Source organism: Gadus macrocephalus, chromosome 10 (assembly GCF_031168955.1).
Source record: "Gadus macrocephalus chromosome 10, ASM3116895v1".
NCBI classification, from domain to species: Eukaryota; Metazoa; Chordata; class Actinopteri; order Gadiformes; family Gadidae; genus Gadus; species Gadus macrocephalus.
In genome coordinates this window covers 18,573,270-18,589,374 of record NC_082391.1, presented here as the reverse complement: position 1 = coordinate 18,589,374, position 16,105 = coordinate 18,573,270, and the positions used below count along the sequence as shown (strand labels likewise).

Genomic DNA, 16,105 nt, shown 5'->3' with positions numbered 1-16,105 from the left:
CGGCGCGCGCGCGCGCAAAAAGAAAACACTTGACACCGTGTCAAACGCCGCCGCCGACCGTTGTGCGAAGCCAGAGGCGTGCGCGTGCGCTACCCTCACCGGTTCAGTCTAGAGCGTGCAGGTCACTGATTAATCCAAAAAGCGTGAGAGTGTTTTTCTTTTCTTTCTTTTTTTGCACTTACTTGTAAAAGTCCTCAAAGTTCAGCTCTGCCTTGCCCATTTTGCCAAAGAAGTGCACCAGGAGAGTCGTGTCGGCAATGCGGTCATCATACTGGGGTGGCACAACGGAAGATGTGGTTCCGTTACGCCAGTTGGAACAAAGACAAAACAACCTCCAGCACGTGAGTAAAGTAAGGACTCACCCCAACACGCTGAGTGCTACTTGTTTTGAGAAGCACACACAAGCGCACACAAATTAAGCAATTTAAATTCATAGCCCCCCCACCTCCCCTCCCCCAACCCATTGACCCCCTCTCGCCGTTTTTCCAAAGTACAACTTTGAAATACCAGGTAACCATTAGCGATGACGCTTATTGAACCATGCTGTACGCGTGTAAGCAGAAACGCTGGTTAATAACCATACCTCGGCTGAGCCATTAAACAATTCCTCAGCGGGTTAATGATTACAATTTGACTTTGACTTAAACGAAAAAACGGAGGGAGTTATGTCGCTGCGCCGTGTTTGTTCAACACAGAGACGACTCGAGTGCAGCTCGTTGCAGGGGATGTGGCCCATGCAGTAGCATGCGGTCAATCTCAGCGTACAGCCACACTAGTACACTCAGTACACAGGCCTACTCCTACCTAAAAACCAATCTGTTACTGGCATCATATGGAGTAAAATGTTAGCATTTAGTGTTGAATACAAAACATGACTAAGGCATAAAACAAGCCTTAGTCACCTGGCGGCAATCGCTGTTTGATCATGGTTCCAAATGCTAGCAAGGCCATGGAGACTGAACGTGGAATTCACCTTAATGTTTAAAACCAAGATGGCCGCTAGGTAACTTAGACCAAGAACAATGTTCCCTGGTTCTTCCTGTGAAATGTTTCTTCAGATAAATGGTAAATGGACTGCATTTATATGGCGCTTTTCTACATTCACCCATTCATGCACACATTCACACACACCGAAGGCGGCGTCAACCATGCAAGGCGACCGCCAGCTCGTCGAGAGCACTAAGAGTGAGTTGTCTTGTTCAGGGACAACTCGACACTCGGAGCTAGGAGGAGCCGGGGATCGAACCGACAACCTTCCGGTTACCAGCTGAACCACTCTGCCTCCTGAAGCCACATTGCCTTCCATCAGACGTTACGGAATGATGATGTGAGTGTGACGTAAATGTACATTTTAAGTTCTACGACCCGAATGTAGAAGACTACCTCGGGGAGGTCAGAGAACAGAACGTGACTAGTGCCTCGCCTGACAACGTCCCACATGCCCTTCTTGTCCGCATGCTGACTGTCTCTGTTCAGGACCTGAGGCGGTGGTTGAAGCACAGTGGTTAATTGCACACACACCAACACACACACACAATGCGGTCACAATCTCCAGGGTCAATCTCCAGGGGGGAAGAGGGATCTTGATTAATAAACACAAAAGGCCACCATAACAGAGACTGGGAGGAAAAAAAGTACAATAAATACCAACAAAGATGGATGCACAGGCAGAGGAGATAAAAAAAAAGAAAAAGAAAAGAATGAGGGGGAAAGAAAGAAAAAATGGACAAGACAACTTCACAGACAAAAGGACAAACTCAAGCGCTCCGTTCAGGCAGGAGACCAAAGATCCGTATCTATCTCCCCTTAATTTCTATTCAGGCAGTTAGTGGGACAAAATAAGAGTTAGACCGCGGGGATGACACCCACACATCTTCGAGGAGAGGCCATGGAAAACCATCCATCAAGCATGAAGCAAGCCTTCTCTGCACTGATGCGTGCAACCCTTTCTGGCAACACATTTAGCCAAGACATCTGCACAAGGTACACAAGGGTGTGAAGGCTGAATGATGATTCATGCCAGGCTAACTATGTAACTGGAGCTGCCCCAATGCATCACCATCACCGTCCCCTGAACTTGACGTGGGCTGCACAGCACACCCTTCACCCCGTCCGCACACACTTTGGGATTTGGATTAAAAAAAACAACAACCGGGGATGATGCCTCTCTTTGTTCGTTGTTTTGGAAACTCGAGAAAGTGAGGGAACCTCGGCAGGTTGCAGCGTTGCACTTCTCGGGACTCGTTGTGCTAACTACGGCTTCCTGGTGCCTAAAGCTTCTCTGCACGCTGGCCAGGTCTTTTTTTAGAAAATTGCTCGTGCAGCAATTTTTTGGAGTTACTCCAATCTCTCTTAGGGCGTTAATGTTGTTTTCGGCCCCTCCCTTCGCCTCGGATGAAAGCATCTGCTCGGTCAATCAAATGACCGATGTAAATTAAAAAAACAGCAGGAGTCATATTATAAAGATTGACTGAGCAACTTGAATGGTCTCGAACTGTGCGGCTTATAAAAAATGATAAACAACGCTGGAAGTCCATGCCTTATTGATCCACGGGTTCAACCCTGTCATTCTTCATCAATGACTATCATTATTATTTTTATAATGTATGTGAGTGCGGCTGACGATGTGAATACTTCTGGTGGCAAAGATAAAGCGTCAGCAGTAATGTACTCGTAATTGGGGTCATGTGCAATAAGAAGGATCACACAGAATTAGAGCTCCGAGTGCTTTAGCAAAGCTAAATGATTTTCCTCTTTCCCGATTACAAACTCCCAACTTTGTTTTCCTATGCCCGCTCTTTGCCTCTCCTTCTGCTCCGTGCTGTGTCTCCTTCTGCTCCGTGCTGTGTTGTGTTCTGGCCTATCATTTCAGTCGCTACACCTCAACACCTTCCCGGTGTTAACATTCAAAAAGCCAGGCACGCGACTGTCGACCAATCACAAAGCAGTTGTACAGCCTCGACACGCGCACACACACACACACACTCGCTCTCCGGCGGAGCCTGCATTATTTCATATTTCATTCTTTTTTCAAGGTTCACGCCTGGGGGGGTGGCTGGCGGCGAGGCGGGGGTGTGGGTGGGCCGTGGGACAGCTGATAAAACAGCTCTTCCAAAGCTCTTTCATGGCTTCTCACCAGAGAGAGAGAGAAAGAGAGGAGGGAGAGATTTATGACTTCATCCCACAGCTAATTATGGACAAGTCTTTAATGCGCCACACTTTTTCCCCATTTGATCCCAACGAAAGGATCCTGCTCTGCTTGTAATTAGAATGTGATGGGGGAAAGCCCGTCCACATGTCTCAACTGACAGGCCTGTTGTTCGACTCTGAAGGGGGAGAGAGAGAGAGAGAGAGAGAGGGAGAGAGAGACTATCGAGGAGGGTCACGCTTCGAGTAATGAAGAACAAATCAAAACAAAACCGTCTGAAGCCTTCAAGCAGCATTTGAAAAGATGGGACTTTCTCTAGGCTAGGTCGGTCTAGCTGACATGGCTTAGTGTGTGTGTGTGTGTGTGTGTGTGTGTGTGTGTGTGTGTGTGTGTGTGTGTGTGTGTGTGTGTGTGTGTGTGTGTGTGTGTGTGTGTGGCTGTGGTTTAGCGAACTAGCTTGCGAACATGTTTGCATGCGTGCGCGTGTGCATTTGTGTGTTTCTGATTGGCATGGCGATCTTCATGGTCAAAGCCACCTCTAAAGGTAACCTAAGCCTGAATAGCACTCTGGGAGAAACTGTAAAAATAAAACATGGGGGTCCTGGAGGAATGCTGTCAGTGCTCAGGTACGACAGGTAAGAGCTTTTTCAAGTGCGATCCCTGCGCCCACAGCTTGCCCCACTCTGACAAAAGACCTGCACATAAATCACTTGTACTGCAGCGGTGCTCCACAAAGCTCCTTTAAAACAGAAGAGAAGCCTTTGGACTAACACACTAGCACGCACACACACACACACACACACACACACACACACACACACATGGATACACACACATGCATGGACGCATGCATTCAACCGTGCATATAAAAAAAAAGACGATGTCTTAGATTGAATCACATTTAACTGTATGTAGACCAATCAATATATATATACTGCTGCTCGACAAATGTCCATCAATACATACGCTGTGTGCATGGGACTGCTGATGCCCGTACAGCTGAAGGCTCTGAAACCCAAACAACAAGTGTGATATCAAGCCATAACAAAGGACATAGTAATGTATATATTGTGCATATAAAGATGTGAGTTAAGGCATACACATAATATGATCACATATTGGCCAGTGTATTGTAATACCCTTCTTGGCCACTGCTAGGGTGAACAGGATCATCAGGACACACCTCCATCCACAAAGTTCCCTCTCAGCACATCTTAGCATGTTCAGATCTAGAGTGCCCGTTGTGTCCATCTGATGATTGTCCTAGGGGCGCTGGTTTTAATCTGGTGCGTGGGCCCAAAGATGCCACCATGGCTCGCTGCTGGCCCTCAGCGCTTGCTCGCCATTCTCTCGCCGTTGTGTTGGGGTTGGTGTGCGATAAGACCTCAAAGCATCCCTGCTGTGATTTCTGTTTAAATCTCTGTTGTTGACATCCACCTGCATGCTTCGGGCTCTGCCGCTGGGGAGATGAAAGCCTGCCAGGCATGTTTTACCCTGTATCGGGGCGGCTCATCCAGCTTAGCGCCCTGCTCTGCACTCTGCTCGCGGGCGCTATCTCGATGTAGCACACAAGCTAAGGCTCCTACCTGAATGCTAAACATGTTAAGGATCAGCCGCTAAACACGCTATACGTCTTTTTTGGGAATATATGTCCGGGAATATGTGGTGGGTGCCCCGGTATTTTCTACAATTGATTTCCTGAATAAGTCTTGCTACAGGTACAGCGTAACCCTTGGTTTTGAAATTGTTCTTTCTGATGGGTTCAAATAAGGGCCAGAAATGTCACAAGTTGTTTTTATGGCAAGTTAAATCGTTTCGCACTGATTTCAGCCAGTCATGAACATTATATTGTCTATAAGGTTTGGGTGTCCCAGTTTGGTCAATGTTTTAAGAACTTTCAAGCCCTATTTCAGTTAAAAGAACTGTGCATTTGAAGATCCACTGGGCTGTTTAACGCGTTTCTCACCTTCAGGTCGGATCTCCGGGAGTCCTCTTCTTTCTTGTCCTTTTTCTTGCGGAAGATTTCCTCGAGCTTTTAAAAAAAAAAAGAGAACAAGTCATTTTGCTGACTATAAAGGAACTGAACGGTGGAGGGCCTGGACATTGCAGAATCAAAGGGGAACCTCTCACCACCAGAAACTCCATCCGGTCCACCATTTGGTTCCCGTCCGTGTCCAACATGTTGAAAGCGATCTTGAAGCCCGCCCGGGGCTCTGAGTAGAAACACATTCACCATGTTTACGTTCAGCCATTAGAGGTTAACATCCCCTTTACGTTGATGTGGGTCAATACAGGCACTGAGCTCAACATTGAATCATCAATTAATAAATACCTACTTGTTAAAATGCAGAGCAGGAACAGGTACTCTGTGTAGCTGATGACGCCTGGAGACAAAACAGTGGAACGTTCAAATAAATCAGCGACACTTTAAATCCATGTGGGACCACATCAAACGACGCCAAGCGGTCGGCCGACAGCGGGCGGGAAATCGGTTCAAAGGGATGCGCCCCCAAGTTGAACAACTGCGGCCCCAAGAAAGCTGGTTGCACACCTTCAAACAACAACAAAAAAAAGATGTAATCTACTTTTCCCTCTCTGGCATTGATAAAATCTTAAAAGGTGCTCTCTACCTTACGCTCGGTGTTCCCCTAACACAAACAACAGGCTTTAAAAAAAAACTGAGCTGACCTATCTGGACACAAACCCAAACAAACAGAAAAGCCCCTGCGGCACCTCTCTGCGTTCTGTTTGGATAACAAGGTGTAATACATTCTCAAGTGATCTGTCACTGATCGAGGATCGCCTGATTCAGCTTTGTGTTCGCCTTTGTGTCCTACAACCCCGCTTTGTTGTGAGAAGGAAAAAGACTCTGGCTGTCAGGACCAATCTCACCCGACCAACCTCTGGAGGGTCGTACCACACTGCCTCTGAAAGCATTCCCAGGCCTTTGTTTGCCGGGGAGGAGATAGAGAATTGAGCGTAGATAGTTCCGGGTGACTGGGCGAGGGTGTTATGGGAACAGGATTCAGGTATGGCGGGGTTTGCTGCAGGGATTCTTTCCCTCTAGTCGAAAAGAGACAAGAGGGACACTGCGATGGGGACTCTTTCAGTACACAATCGAGCAACAAAGAACAGACGCCATTAGGATGTTTTTCCCCTTCTGCAGAAACTCAGGCCTGGGAAAAAAAAAAACATGAGCAGGGCTAATAATAACCAGCATGTTGTTTGACGGAGAGGAAACGGGGCCATAATATATGGGGGGGAAAGCAGGAACTTGTGTGTCACTGGTGTAAGGAAGATTGTCTAGCTAATGTAGAGAAAATGTGAGGGAAAAGTTGCCAGTGACATAGTGCACAATCCCTTCTTCATAATCCTCCGTGTTTGACAGCCGCGGCCTTATAATGACAACACATCTCTGGCTTCAAAGACCTTTCAAGCTCAAATGGGATGAGCACAGAGGAAAACCTTTAAGATTCCCACCATGGTTTAAGAAGCCCCACACATCTTCACTCTGGAGGGGAACACCAACCCACCAACCCTCCACACACACACACACACACACACACACACACACACGCACACACACACACACACACACACACACACACACACACACACACACGCACGCGCACACGCACGCACACACACACACACACACACACACACACACACACACACACACACACACACACACACACACACACACACACACACACACACACACACACACACACACTCTACACCACCAGCTCAAGTAGATGTTGTTAGACAATACAAAGAATTCCACAGAAACACTTCATACAGAGTGGCAGTCCCGGGGATGTAATCCAACGCCATTCTTAGTCTTGGTGATGTCCACGGTGATCGGGTGGGGGGGGCAGAGGGGCATGTCTCAACATAGCTTGGCTTCAAACAGTCCCGCCCCCCCCTCCCAAGTCTTCCCCCCCCGCCCTCACACACACACACACACCATTCTCTAAAGCGACGCTTTGTTCACAGATCAATCCAGTCCTTTTTTTCTCAACAAAGCCGCGGCGTTTAACAGCAGGATTAAAAGCCCCAAATCCCAGCGCTGGCACTTAGCTAAAGCAACAGAGGTGAGAGCCGGTGGAGCACCAGAGCTGGTGTGTCCCCCGCCACCTCGATCTTCTTTAAAGTAATAACAGCGTCCGATTGAAAAGTCTGCAGGCGCACAGCTGAGAAATTAACACGATTTTTTCCCTCGGCAAAAAAATAAGAAAAAGAGAAAACCTTCGACAAAGTTCAACACGGTGGCCTGTGAACGCACACATTGCCGTGCACCGGGGTCCCTAACCCCAACAGTTAAATCCTTATCGCTTTACGATCTGCGTTCAGGAGTAATCTGATTCTTCTCACCCCAGCCTCTGCCATCGTGACCTTATATGAACATAAAGTAAATTACAACTGGCTCCACCTTTGAGGAGACCCACATTGTTCTCTTTGGAAGTGTAAAAAAAAAAAAAAGGAAACTATGCTATCCTCTTCTACTTTGAAATTGTGTTCGCCGGCATCCATGGTGTGCCACAAGAAAACACATTCCACCGTCGGCCTATCCATTTCCTACAAAATGTTTGCCATGAGTAACCTAGTATTGCTAATTAGGCCTTTATTTTGTGTATATAGTGACACGGGAAAAGAGGAATGTCTCCAGCCTCTTTCGTACACCATGTTAGTCGAGAACAAATTGATGACGACTCTGGATTGATGGGAAGATAAGATAAGGGCTTTTACAGTTCAGTCGTGCTCTGCATCACATACATATTCGAGATTATACCATTACGGTTACAACGATGGCCATGATTAATAAATCGATCCTCGTGGCGAATACGTAACCGTACAGATGATTATTCGTCCTATTGTTCTTTTTTTCTCCTTGATTTTCACCTCGCAAACCTATCGAAGCAGGCTGTGAGCTTCCCTATCGAAACACGATATCAGCTCTCCCTCCACAGCCGCGACGTGTGTGTGTGTGTGTGTGTGTGTGTGTGTGTGTGTGTGTGTGTGTGTGTGTGTGTGTGTGTGTGTGTGTGTGTGTGTGTGTGTGTGTGTGTGTGTGTGTGTGTGTGTGTGTGTGTGTGTGTGTACGGATGAGTTACATGACGTCAGGAGGAGCGGCACCTTACCTCCTTCTTGAAGGTTCCTGAACAAATTAGATGATCCTTTCCAAACAGGCGGGGTGTCACCCAGCGTCTGCTCCAAATCCTTTGAGGACACGAGAGGGAAAAGAAAAACAAATCTCATTCTTCTCCTCCTCTTCTCAACAGCGTCAATGCCACCGGGTTGGTTTCAGCATGCTTTGATGTCTCCTGTAGCGTTATGCCATGTATTTCTATAATAGCTAGTGGTATTGCGATTAGAAAATAATCATATTTATGGCAGACAATAAAAAGCAACTCACCTTTTTCGTGAGAGACTTCCATGCCCTTTTACCTTATTAAGAAAACACATTAGGTCACAATTAGTTCATTCTTTCAACATGAGTTGTTGTGAGTTGTGATCCAGGAACCATTAACAACTTAAATGATGGTGGACAAAAACTGAGGTAGAAGCGGGAAATAGTGAAATCATGTGTAGGTGAGGGCTGGATACAACCTAAAGAGAGCGACATAAAGTCCAAATCACCTAAGACACATTCCAATACTCCATAAAACACAGACTGGTCAGGAGATAAGGCTGGATGCCTCATAAAAAGGCAGCAGGCTGGGTGAATCACGCCGGCCTATAGCAGCTCCAACACGATAACACGCTCCGGACACGTTTAATGTCAGGGATTAGGGTGCCCTTATGATTACTCACCCTGCTGCGAAGTAGGTGTCCAAATGAACAAGTAAAGATAAAGGAGAGATACGCTCCCAAGTGTAAACAAGTAGGGGGCCGACACGCATGGGGCCAGAGCGGAATCGCTTCCTCAGAGCACATTTCTTTTGTTTGATTTGATTTGTTTGACATTGCTTTCACAGAGAGATTGCAGTGACATTTGTCTTTTTAAATGGAAGGATACTGCTGCCTACGCCCAATATTGAAGGTCTGACATGGTGGGCTTTTGTTTTGGTCAATACCTGCTAATACAAATGACAGGCCCCTTGAGTTTATATCTGAAGGAAAAAGATTAAATCCTCCTTCGATCCCAATCAGGGTCAACAGTTTGTATTAGGATAATAACACAAATATGTATTTTGTTGTGGCCATGCTCAGATTCTTCCTAGATCTACTCAATGGTGAAACCAGGCATTCTGGCTCAGACATTTTGTAACTCAATACTCTGAGCAACTAGACTTGTGTAATTTAAGACAGGGCTTTGAAATCTCTTTTGTGATCTAATGAAATGCCAAAAAAAAGCCACAACGGAAACTTTATCAGTTTGAAAATCTATAAATACACTTGGGACGTCTGATTGCCCTTGAAACGGGATGCTGAACAAAACATCAATGTTATACACATTTTTTGGACCTGTATGTGGCTTTCTGCGGCTGTTACCACATAAATGAGCCATAAAAGTAGGGTCGCTGGTAGAGATGCCTATCTTTATGCAGGTGTTATGACTGTAGCACTTCTAGCCAATCCAAATTCATCTCTTTACGAGGAGCTTCACAGCAAGTCATTCTCAGAAAACCCCACCAATGCCTTTGAAGATCATTGAAGTTGTTCTACAATGGAATGGAAGTCATTCTGGAACTCTTTAATGAAGCTATATTAGAGTTTCAACTGACTTCTTTGTTGCAGTCAGTTGTTTTTTTTGTATTGAAAAGGTTATTTACCAACATTCAGGTACAAAATTGTTTTTATACACTGATGAGCATTGCGAATGCCTATAGTATTTACAAAAACGAATAATGATGAAATCTGACTAAATCTGTTGTCTGCGGTTGTCATTTCATTCAAAAGTTGAATCACCCATCACCCAAGCCGTAAGACAATATTGCAGCTCAACATCATATGAAGAACGTATATACGAAACAGTAGAAAACCACCTATCACTCTACATGGATAGAGATGAAACGACACATGTAACTCATGTTGGTATTTAACACTGTTGGACTCACGTTTAGGCTCGGCCAGGGTGACGGACTCGATGAAGTTGCGGGGTGTCATGTAGAACTGGCCCTCCACTTCTACGGAGCTGAACAGGCGAAATCTGTTCTCGTACGATGACATGTACACATAGCCCTCGTCCAGCTGGTCATAGGGCCTGGCCTTCGGCTACACACACACACACACACACACAGGCCCACAGACACAAGCACACAAATAAAACACACACATAAATAGAGATATACAATCATATACACACATATAGACAAACACACACACATACATATACATAGAGGCAATCAGAAACATAAAAACACAGCGATACATAGAAACACACAAAAATGCACAGAGATACACTCACAGGCAGCATCGCACACATAGTCAGACCCCCCTCACACACACACACACACACACACACACACACACACACACACACACACACACACACAGACATACACAGGGAGAGACAGACATATTACGTGCGTATCAACAATGATAATAAGAGTCTGAAAGGTGGACTCCAATCTGAGCGTTGCCATGGCTGCCCCAGCGAGGCACGAAGAGCCGTGGTCACATGGAACAACAGAGGGGCCTGTGCTCCCACTGGCTAATGGCAGCACATGTTATGTCAGGCCTTCCTTGTCATCCAGGAGAACCAGATAATGTACCTACAAATGTTGGAGCCGGGCGGATCAGAAGGCCGGGGGGGGGGTGAGGACAGAGTGGATCTCTCTTTGGGGTGGCAGCCTGCCAACTCCACTGGGCACAGGGCGCGCACCCAGGGAATGTCTGCCCCTCTCCCCGCTCAACCATTAACTCTCTCTCTCTCTCTCTCTCTCTCTCTCTCTCTCTCTCTCTCTCTCTCTCTCTCTCTCTCTCTCTCTCTCTCTCTCTCTCTCTCTCTCTCTCTCTCTCTCTCTCTCTCTCTCTCTCTCTCTCTCTCTCTCTCTCTCTCTCTCTCTCTCTCTGCAGCCCAGGGCTCATCAGATGTCAGTGCACACACACACACACACACACACACACAAACACACACACACACACAACGCACACACTTCACATACACATGCAAGCGCCAAAGCACAAACACATATGCGGCCATATGCATGCATGCACACAAATATGCAATCGCGCATACAAGTGGAATCATACGCGCACACACACACGCACACCACACACACACACACACACACACACACACACACACACACACACAGCCTCGTCACCAGATCCAGTTTCCAGGGTTGTCGCATTCCTACCTCTAAACCCACCGATTAGGATTCACCCTCTACCTCCCCTTGATCCCTAAATTAAGATCTCAAGTGCTGATAGAAAGCAAACCACCCTTAGAGATATCTTGTTAACCTGATTTGGTTATGCAAGCTTATTAGGTTGGTATGTGTTGTAGGCCACAAAAAGCTGTTCACCGATGTCAGTAACGTGTCATACAGCCTTAATAGACGGTGTAATATGTCCAACAAATATGATATGTATGTAGTATGCATGATCTAAATTACGGATGAGGTAACTGCAGCCACGCCATCGTTCTGCTGCTGAAGTTGTGTAAGATAGAATTGTCTCATATTGTAACCTTAAACTCAGGAACATATATCTCTTCATTAATGCAGTAGATGTGTGCTAGAATTTAATTAAAAAAAATATCAGTCTTGTATAGTTACCCATTTAAAATGGGACTCTTGCCTTATAGTAATTTGGTGAAACTCTCAGGATTAAATAAACACACATGTCACGTGACGGGGGAACAGACAGACGATGCTTCCTTTCAGCACCGAAGCTGGCGGATAGTTCCTTCATCGTAACGAGACGATGGACGATGTTAAAATAGTTGTCACCAAAATTTGATCATTTGATATCAGATTTTTTGGTCAAACATTAAGGGCAACGCTATTCGAGGATAATTTTTCGCTTACGCTCTGAAGCAACGTATATCTCATGCAAGGTATTGTGTTACTAGGAGGAGCAGTGCATGCATGCCAGACGTCCCGACGAACACAGCCTACCTTGTCGCTCGCCGATACTGATGGCAAAGCCAGATGCAAAACTCGAGCTTCGACATAGCTCGCAGTTCCTGAGCGCCTACCATCAAAACCGTAGAAATAATAAGCTATCCCAGCCCCGGCGCTGACGCAGGATCCAGCTGTCATGTATTTTAACACATTGCCTTTCTTTGACGCTTGTTTGCCTGTCGCATTCGTCCCTCCTTTTGAGATATTGGCGAACGTCGCGACGAGCCGGCGCAGGGCAGCCATGGTTGTTTATGTTGTCGAGAAGTCGGAAGAGAAGCGGACGCTCTGTTCCCTCGCGAGAAATACCGCGGAAATACTGACGCGGTCCGCTATCAAACGGCCCGCTGGCGAGTTAACGAATGTCCACGACGTTCATTTTATTACGATCATAAAGTGAATAATAATTATAGGAATATTTCTTACAATTATTACTATTTGTAGTCATAGTATTATTATTATTATTTTTATTATTAGAGATATTTTAGGCTACTTTAGGTATTTTAATTAGACATTTCATTAAACTATTGTATCATCATTGGATATTTATTTTTAACAACGTTGCAACACTGTCACAGCATTAAACCCCTTTGACTCTCTCTCTCTCTCTCTCTCTCTCTCTCTCTCTCTCTCTCTCTCTCTCTCTCTCTCTCTCTCTCTCTCTCTCTCTCTCTCTCTCTCTCTCTCTCTCTCTCTCTCTCTCGATCTCTCTCTCGATCTCTCTCTCTCTCACACTCTCTGCCCTCTCTCTCTGTTTCCATCTCTCTGCCCCCCCTCTCGCTATGTCTCTATGTATCTCACTCTCCCTCTCTCTCTTTCTCGCTCTTTCTTTCGGACAGAGCGTCTGTCCTTCGCTCTGTCGGTCTAGCTCACACACACACATAGCACACACGCGCGCTCGTGCGAATGATAGCACACGCACACTTCCTCTCTCCCTCTCTCCCTGTTTTCTGCCTTGGGAGGAGGACAGATTTCTGCCAGGGCACGTCTTAACTGTGACAGCCCCGCCCATTACTAGTCCTGTGGTTTTGCACCTGCCTCGCCACTCCTGCTACTTTTATTCAGCAGCTTCTACCTGCACTGCAGTGATTCAGCACCCCGATCTCTTCCTCTCAAACCAAAACCACTATCGGACCCGGGAAGCCACCAATAACTGTGCAACATTTGGGGCATTTCTTTCCTTTTTAAATTACCGTATACATTCACTAGCGGAGGCTATACCGGCCGGGGCAAACACACAACCGTGACTGCAGGCAACCTCTGCTGATGCAAAGAAACACCAGTAGTGAGTAAACATTTGTGAGCGTGCTGTGAAGACATTTTTTTCCGGATGCTTGTGTGTGTGTTTTAATGTCAAAGGGAAGCGAGCCGTGTCGCTGGGTGTCCTTGCACAGCGGGGGTACGTGCTAAGTAACGGATGTGGACGTAAACATGCAATAGGTGACAGTAGCAACCAGGTAGCCTACTACGCACCAGCGCTCCCCGCGGACCTCCTCGCTGAACTTTAGCCGCTACGGCAGCACTGACGCGCAACGGAGACCGGATTTCTGCTCATGGCTGCCCTGGGAGAAGTTGGAGGCTACCTTCATCAAGGCATCGATGGGGTTGGACACGTCGGGTCTCATTTCCTGCTCAACCCTCTCGGAGGGGACGGTCCGGCGCTGCTGGCGGAGCACCACCTCATACCTGGCGAGAGGCTCTCCCGCAGCACCACGGCGGATTTAACCCACCTGAAGGGGATCCTCAGGAGGAGACAGTTGTATTGTAGGACTGGCTTTCATCTCGAGATACACCCGGGTGGTATTGTGCAAGGGACAAGGAAAGACCACAGTCGCTTTGGTGAGTATTATAATCACAGTAGTGGTATTATGCATCTTGCCTCTATATGATGTAATAACTCTACCCCAAACACGCACAGCCCTATGGCTTTGCTTATAGTTCTATATACCTTTGGGGAATTTGTTATTGTATCATTATTCATTTTATTATGATTTTGATTATTTTATAACTAATAAAGTTGTGTTTGTTAATAATCGTTATTTTTTTATAATAATCGATCAATTATTAATATTAGTAGTAGTAGTACTATTTCTATTTGTGTTATTAGTATTATTCTTATTCTAAGTTATTAGTACTGTTTATAGTAGTAGCAGTAGCCGTAGCCTATATCATCTCAATACAGTATGTACCAAATACCCAGTTCCTGTCTGTAGCAGACATTTCTCCTTCAAAAGGAATCCACATGTCATCGGAGGAAAAAGACTTGCGTGAGACGGTTTGACCCTCTCAGTGACAACCTTTCATCTCCGTCGTCCAATGGGACCTTATAGAACAACTGTGTCATTCTTCCCCAGGTATTCTGGAATTCATAAGCTTGGCGGTGGGCTTGATAAGCATTAAAGGAGTGGACAGCGGTCTCTACCTTGGGATGAATGACAAGGGGGAGCTGTATGGCTCTGTAAGTATACCACGCACACATCTGTGCTGATTCATGCTCTCGTCCGCATCGCCGCTCATCCTCCTTCCTCCCTTCCTTCCTTTCGGCTTCTTTCCTTTTCATCAGATTAAAAACACTTGCCGTTTTGATTTTTTTTCCCGCATGTTCGTTGTACCTTTTTGAAGTATTAAGATAAGACCACTTTGGTCCATAAAGAATAAGGCCACAAACTAATAGCTTGTTTTTCATAATTTATTATTAGCGTTTATATATCTATTCATTTTGCTGATGCATTCACTCACAGCTAGCATGCTTTCATAATAACACCTTGAACTATACTTCACATCAAACAATTCAAAAACAATCCACCAAATCAAAGAAACACTGTTAAACCTGATGCTAATCGATGGATGCGCTTGTTTCGCCCGCAGGAGAAGCTGACGGCGGAGTGTGTCTTCCGGGAGCAGTTCGAGGAGAACTGGTACAACACGTACTCATCCAACCTCTACAAGCACGGCGAGAAAGGCGCCCGCTACTTCGTGGCGCTCAACAAAGATGGCACGTCGAGGGACGGCACCAAATCGCGGCGACACCAGAAGTTCACCCACTTCCTGCCGCGGCCCGTCGACCCGGATCGCGTGCCCGAGCTCTACAAGGACATCCTGGGCCAGAGCTGATCCCACGGGGCACCGGCAGCAGCGTGTTCCGGGGCGAGGCATGGCCGCCATGGGGTCAAAGGTCTGCCAGCGAGCAGAAGACAGAGACAGACAGACAGACGCACGGAGCGAGAGAGAGAGACAGAGAGACAGAGAGAGACAGAGAGAGAAAGAGAGAGAAAGAGAGCCGACCAGGGATGCGGCCCCCATTGTGGAGGCCTCGGGATAGACACAATAGGGGCCCGCAGCCTCAGCCCCGGGGCCCTTGGGATAAAGGCCCTCGGGGAAGGGGTGGGAGGGAGGGACGGCTCCCATGTCGGAATGCGCGGGCCATCTCTCAGCGGCGAGGAGGACAGTCTAGAATGTCCGACTTTGTCAACCTGCACGCGAAAAGCATGAGGGGGTCGTTTGTTTCAGAGGCCGGCCAACCGGGGGGGGGGGGGGTCTACAGAGGGAAGCCGAGCCGGGTTCAGGGGCAGTCTGTCGCGGTGCCGGCAGCCCGGGACAGATGTACCGGTCGCACGGAGACGCCAGCTGGCGTTGGAATCCCTGGGAATGGCGGCTCTCACGAGAGCGGTGTTTTGAATCGAGTGCCGTGCCGTCGGCGCGTTCAGAGGGACTGTGAAGGAATTCAGCCGTGGATTTTTTCTTACCTGTGACTCCTTTGATAAAAGACACAAAGTGTACAAAGTTATTTATTCTTCTTAAATACATATATTTATGTTATATATTTATTTATTTGAGAATATATTTTTACTGTTAGATACGTGCGATATAAAGATACCACTAG

General features: G+C 46.8%; 2 protein-coding genes across 4 annotated transcripts in view; one reads left to right on the top strand and one right to left on the bottom strand.

Moving 5' to 3' along the window:
* Positions 1–12,533, bottom strand: part of micu3b (mitochondrial calcium uptake family, member 3b) — a 19,972-nt gene extending 7,439 nt beyond the window's left edge. The window contains exons 1-10 of one of the 3 annotated variants that reach the window (XM_060063584.1): positions 12,220–12,533; positions 10,213–10,369; positions 8,568–8,599; positions 8,293–8,371; positions 5,485–5,532; positions 5,279–5,361; positions 5,115–5,180; positions 4,115–4,156; positions 1,384–1,479; positions 183–271 (exon numbers count right to left, since the gene is read on the bottom strand). In XM_060063584.1, the coding sequence (XP_059919567.1) occupies positions 183–271; positions 1,384–1,479; positions 4,115–4,156; positions 5,115–5,180; positions 5,279–5,361; positions 5,485–5,532; positions 8,293–8,371; positions 8,568–8,599; positions 10,213–10,369; positions 12,220–12,468 (941 nt within the window). In that variant the 5' untranslated portion in view covers positions 12,469–12,533. The remainder of the gene's footprint in view (positions 1–182; positions 272–1,383; positions 1,480–4,114; positions 4,157–5,114; positions 5,181–5,278; positions 5,362–5,484; positions 5,533–8,292; positions 8,372–8,567; positions 8,600–10,212; positions 10,370–12,219) is intronic. The other 2 variants (XM_060063585.1, XM_060063586.1) reach the window with 2 other exon arrangements.
* Positions 12,534–13,170: 637 nt separating this feature from the next.
* Positions 13,171–15,739, top strand: fgf20b (fibroblast growth factor 20b). Its single transcript, XM_060063656.1, has 3 exons — positions 13,171–14,061; positions 14,577–14,680; positions 15,091–15,739. Exons 1-3 carry the CDS (start codon positions 13,776–13,778, stop codon positions 15,334–15,336), a joined length of 636 nt encoding a protein of 211 aa, XP_059919639.1. The 5' UTR covers positions 13,171–13,775; the 3' UTR covers positions 15,337–15,739.
* Positions 15,740–16,105: the final 366 nt, after the last annotated feature.

Bases quoted from the DNA above. Each gene is read 5' to 3' on its own strand.
- fgf20b (XM_060063656.1), top strand. From the start codon at position 13,776: ATGGCTGCCCTGGGAGAAGTTGGAGGCTACCTTCATCAAGGCATCGAT. The intron at 14,062-14,576 runs GTGAGTATTATA...ATTCTTCCCCAG, and splicing joins GAAAGACCACAGTCGCTTTG to GTATTCTGGAATTCATAAGC. The intron at 14,681-15,090 runs GTAAGTATACCA...TTTCGCCCGCAG, and splicing joins AGGGGGAGCTGTATGGCTCT to GAGAAGCTGACGGCGGAGTG.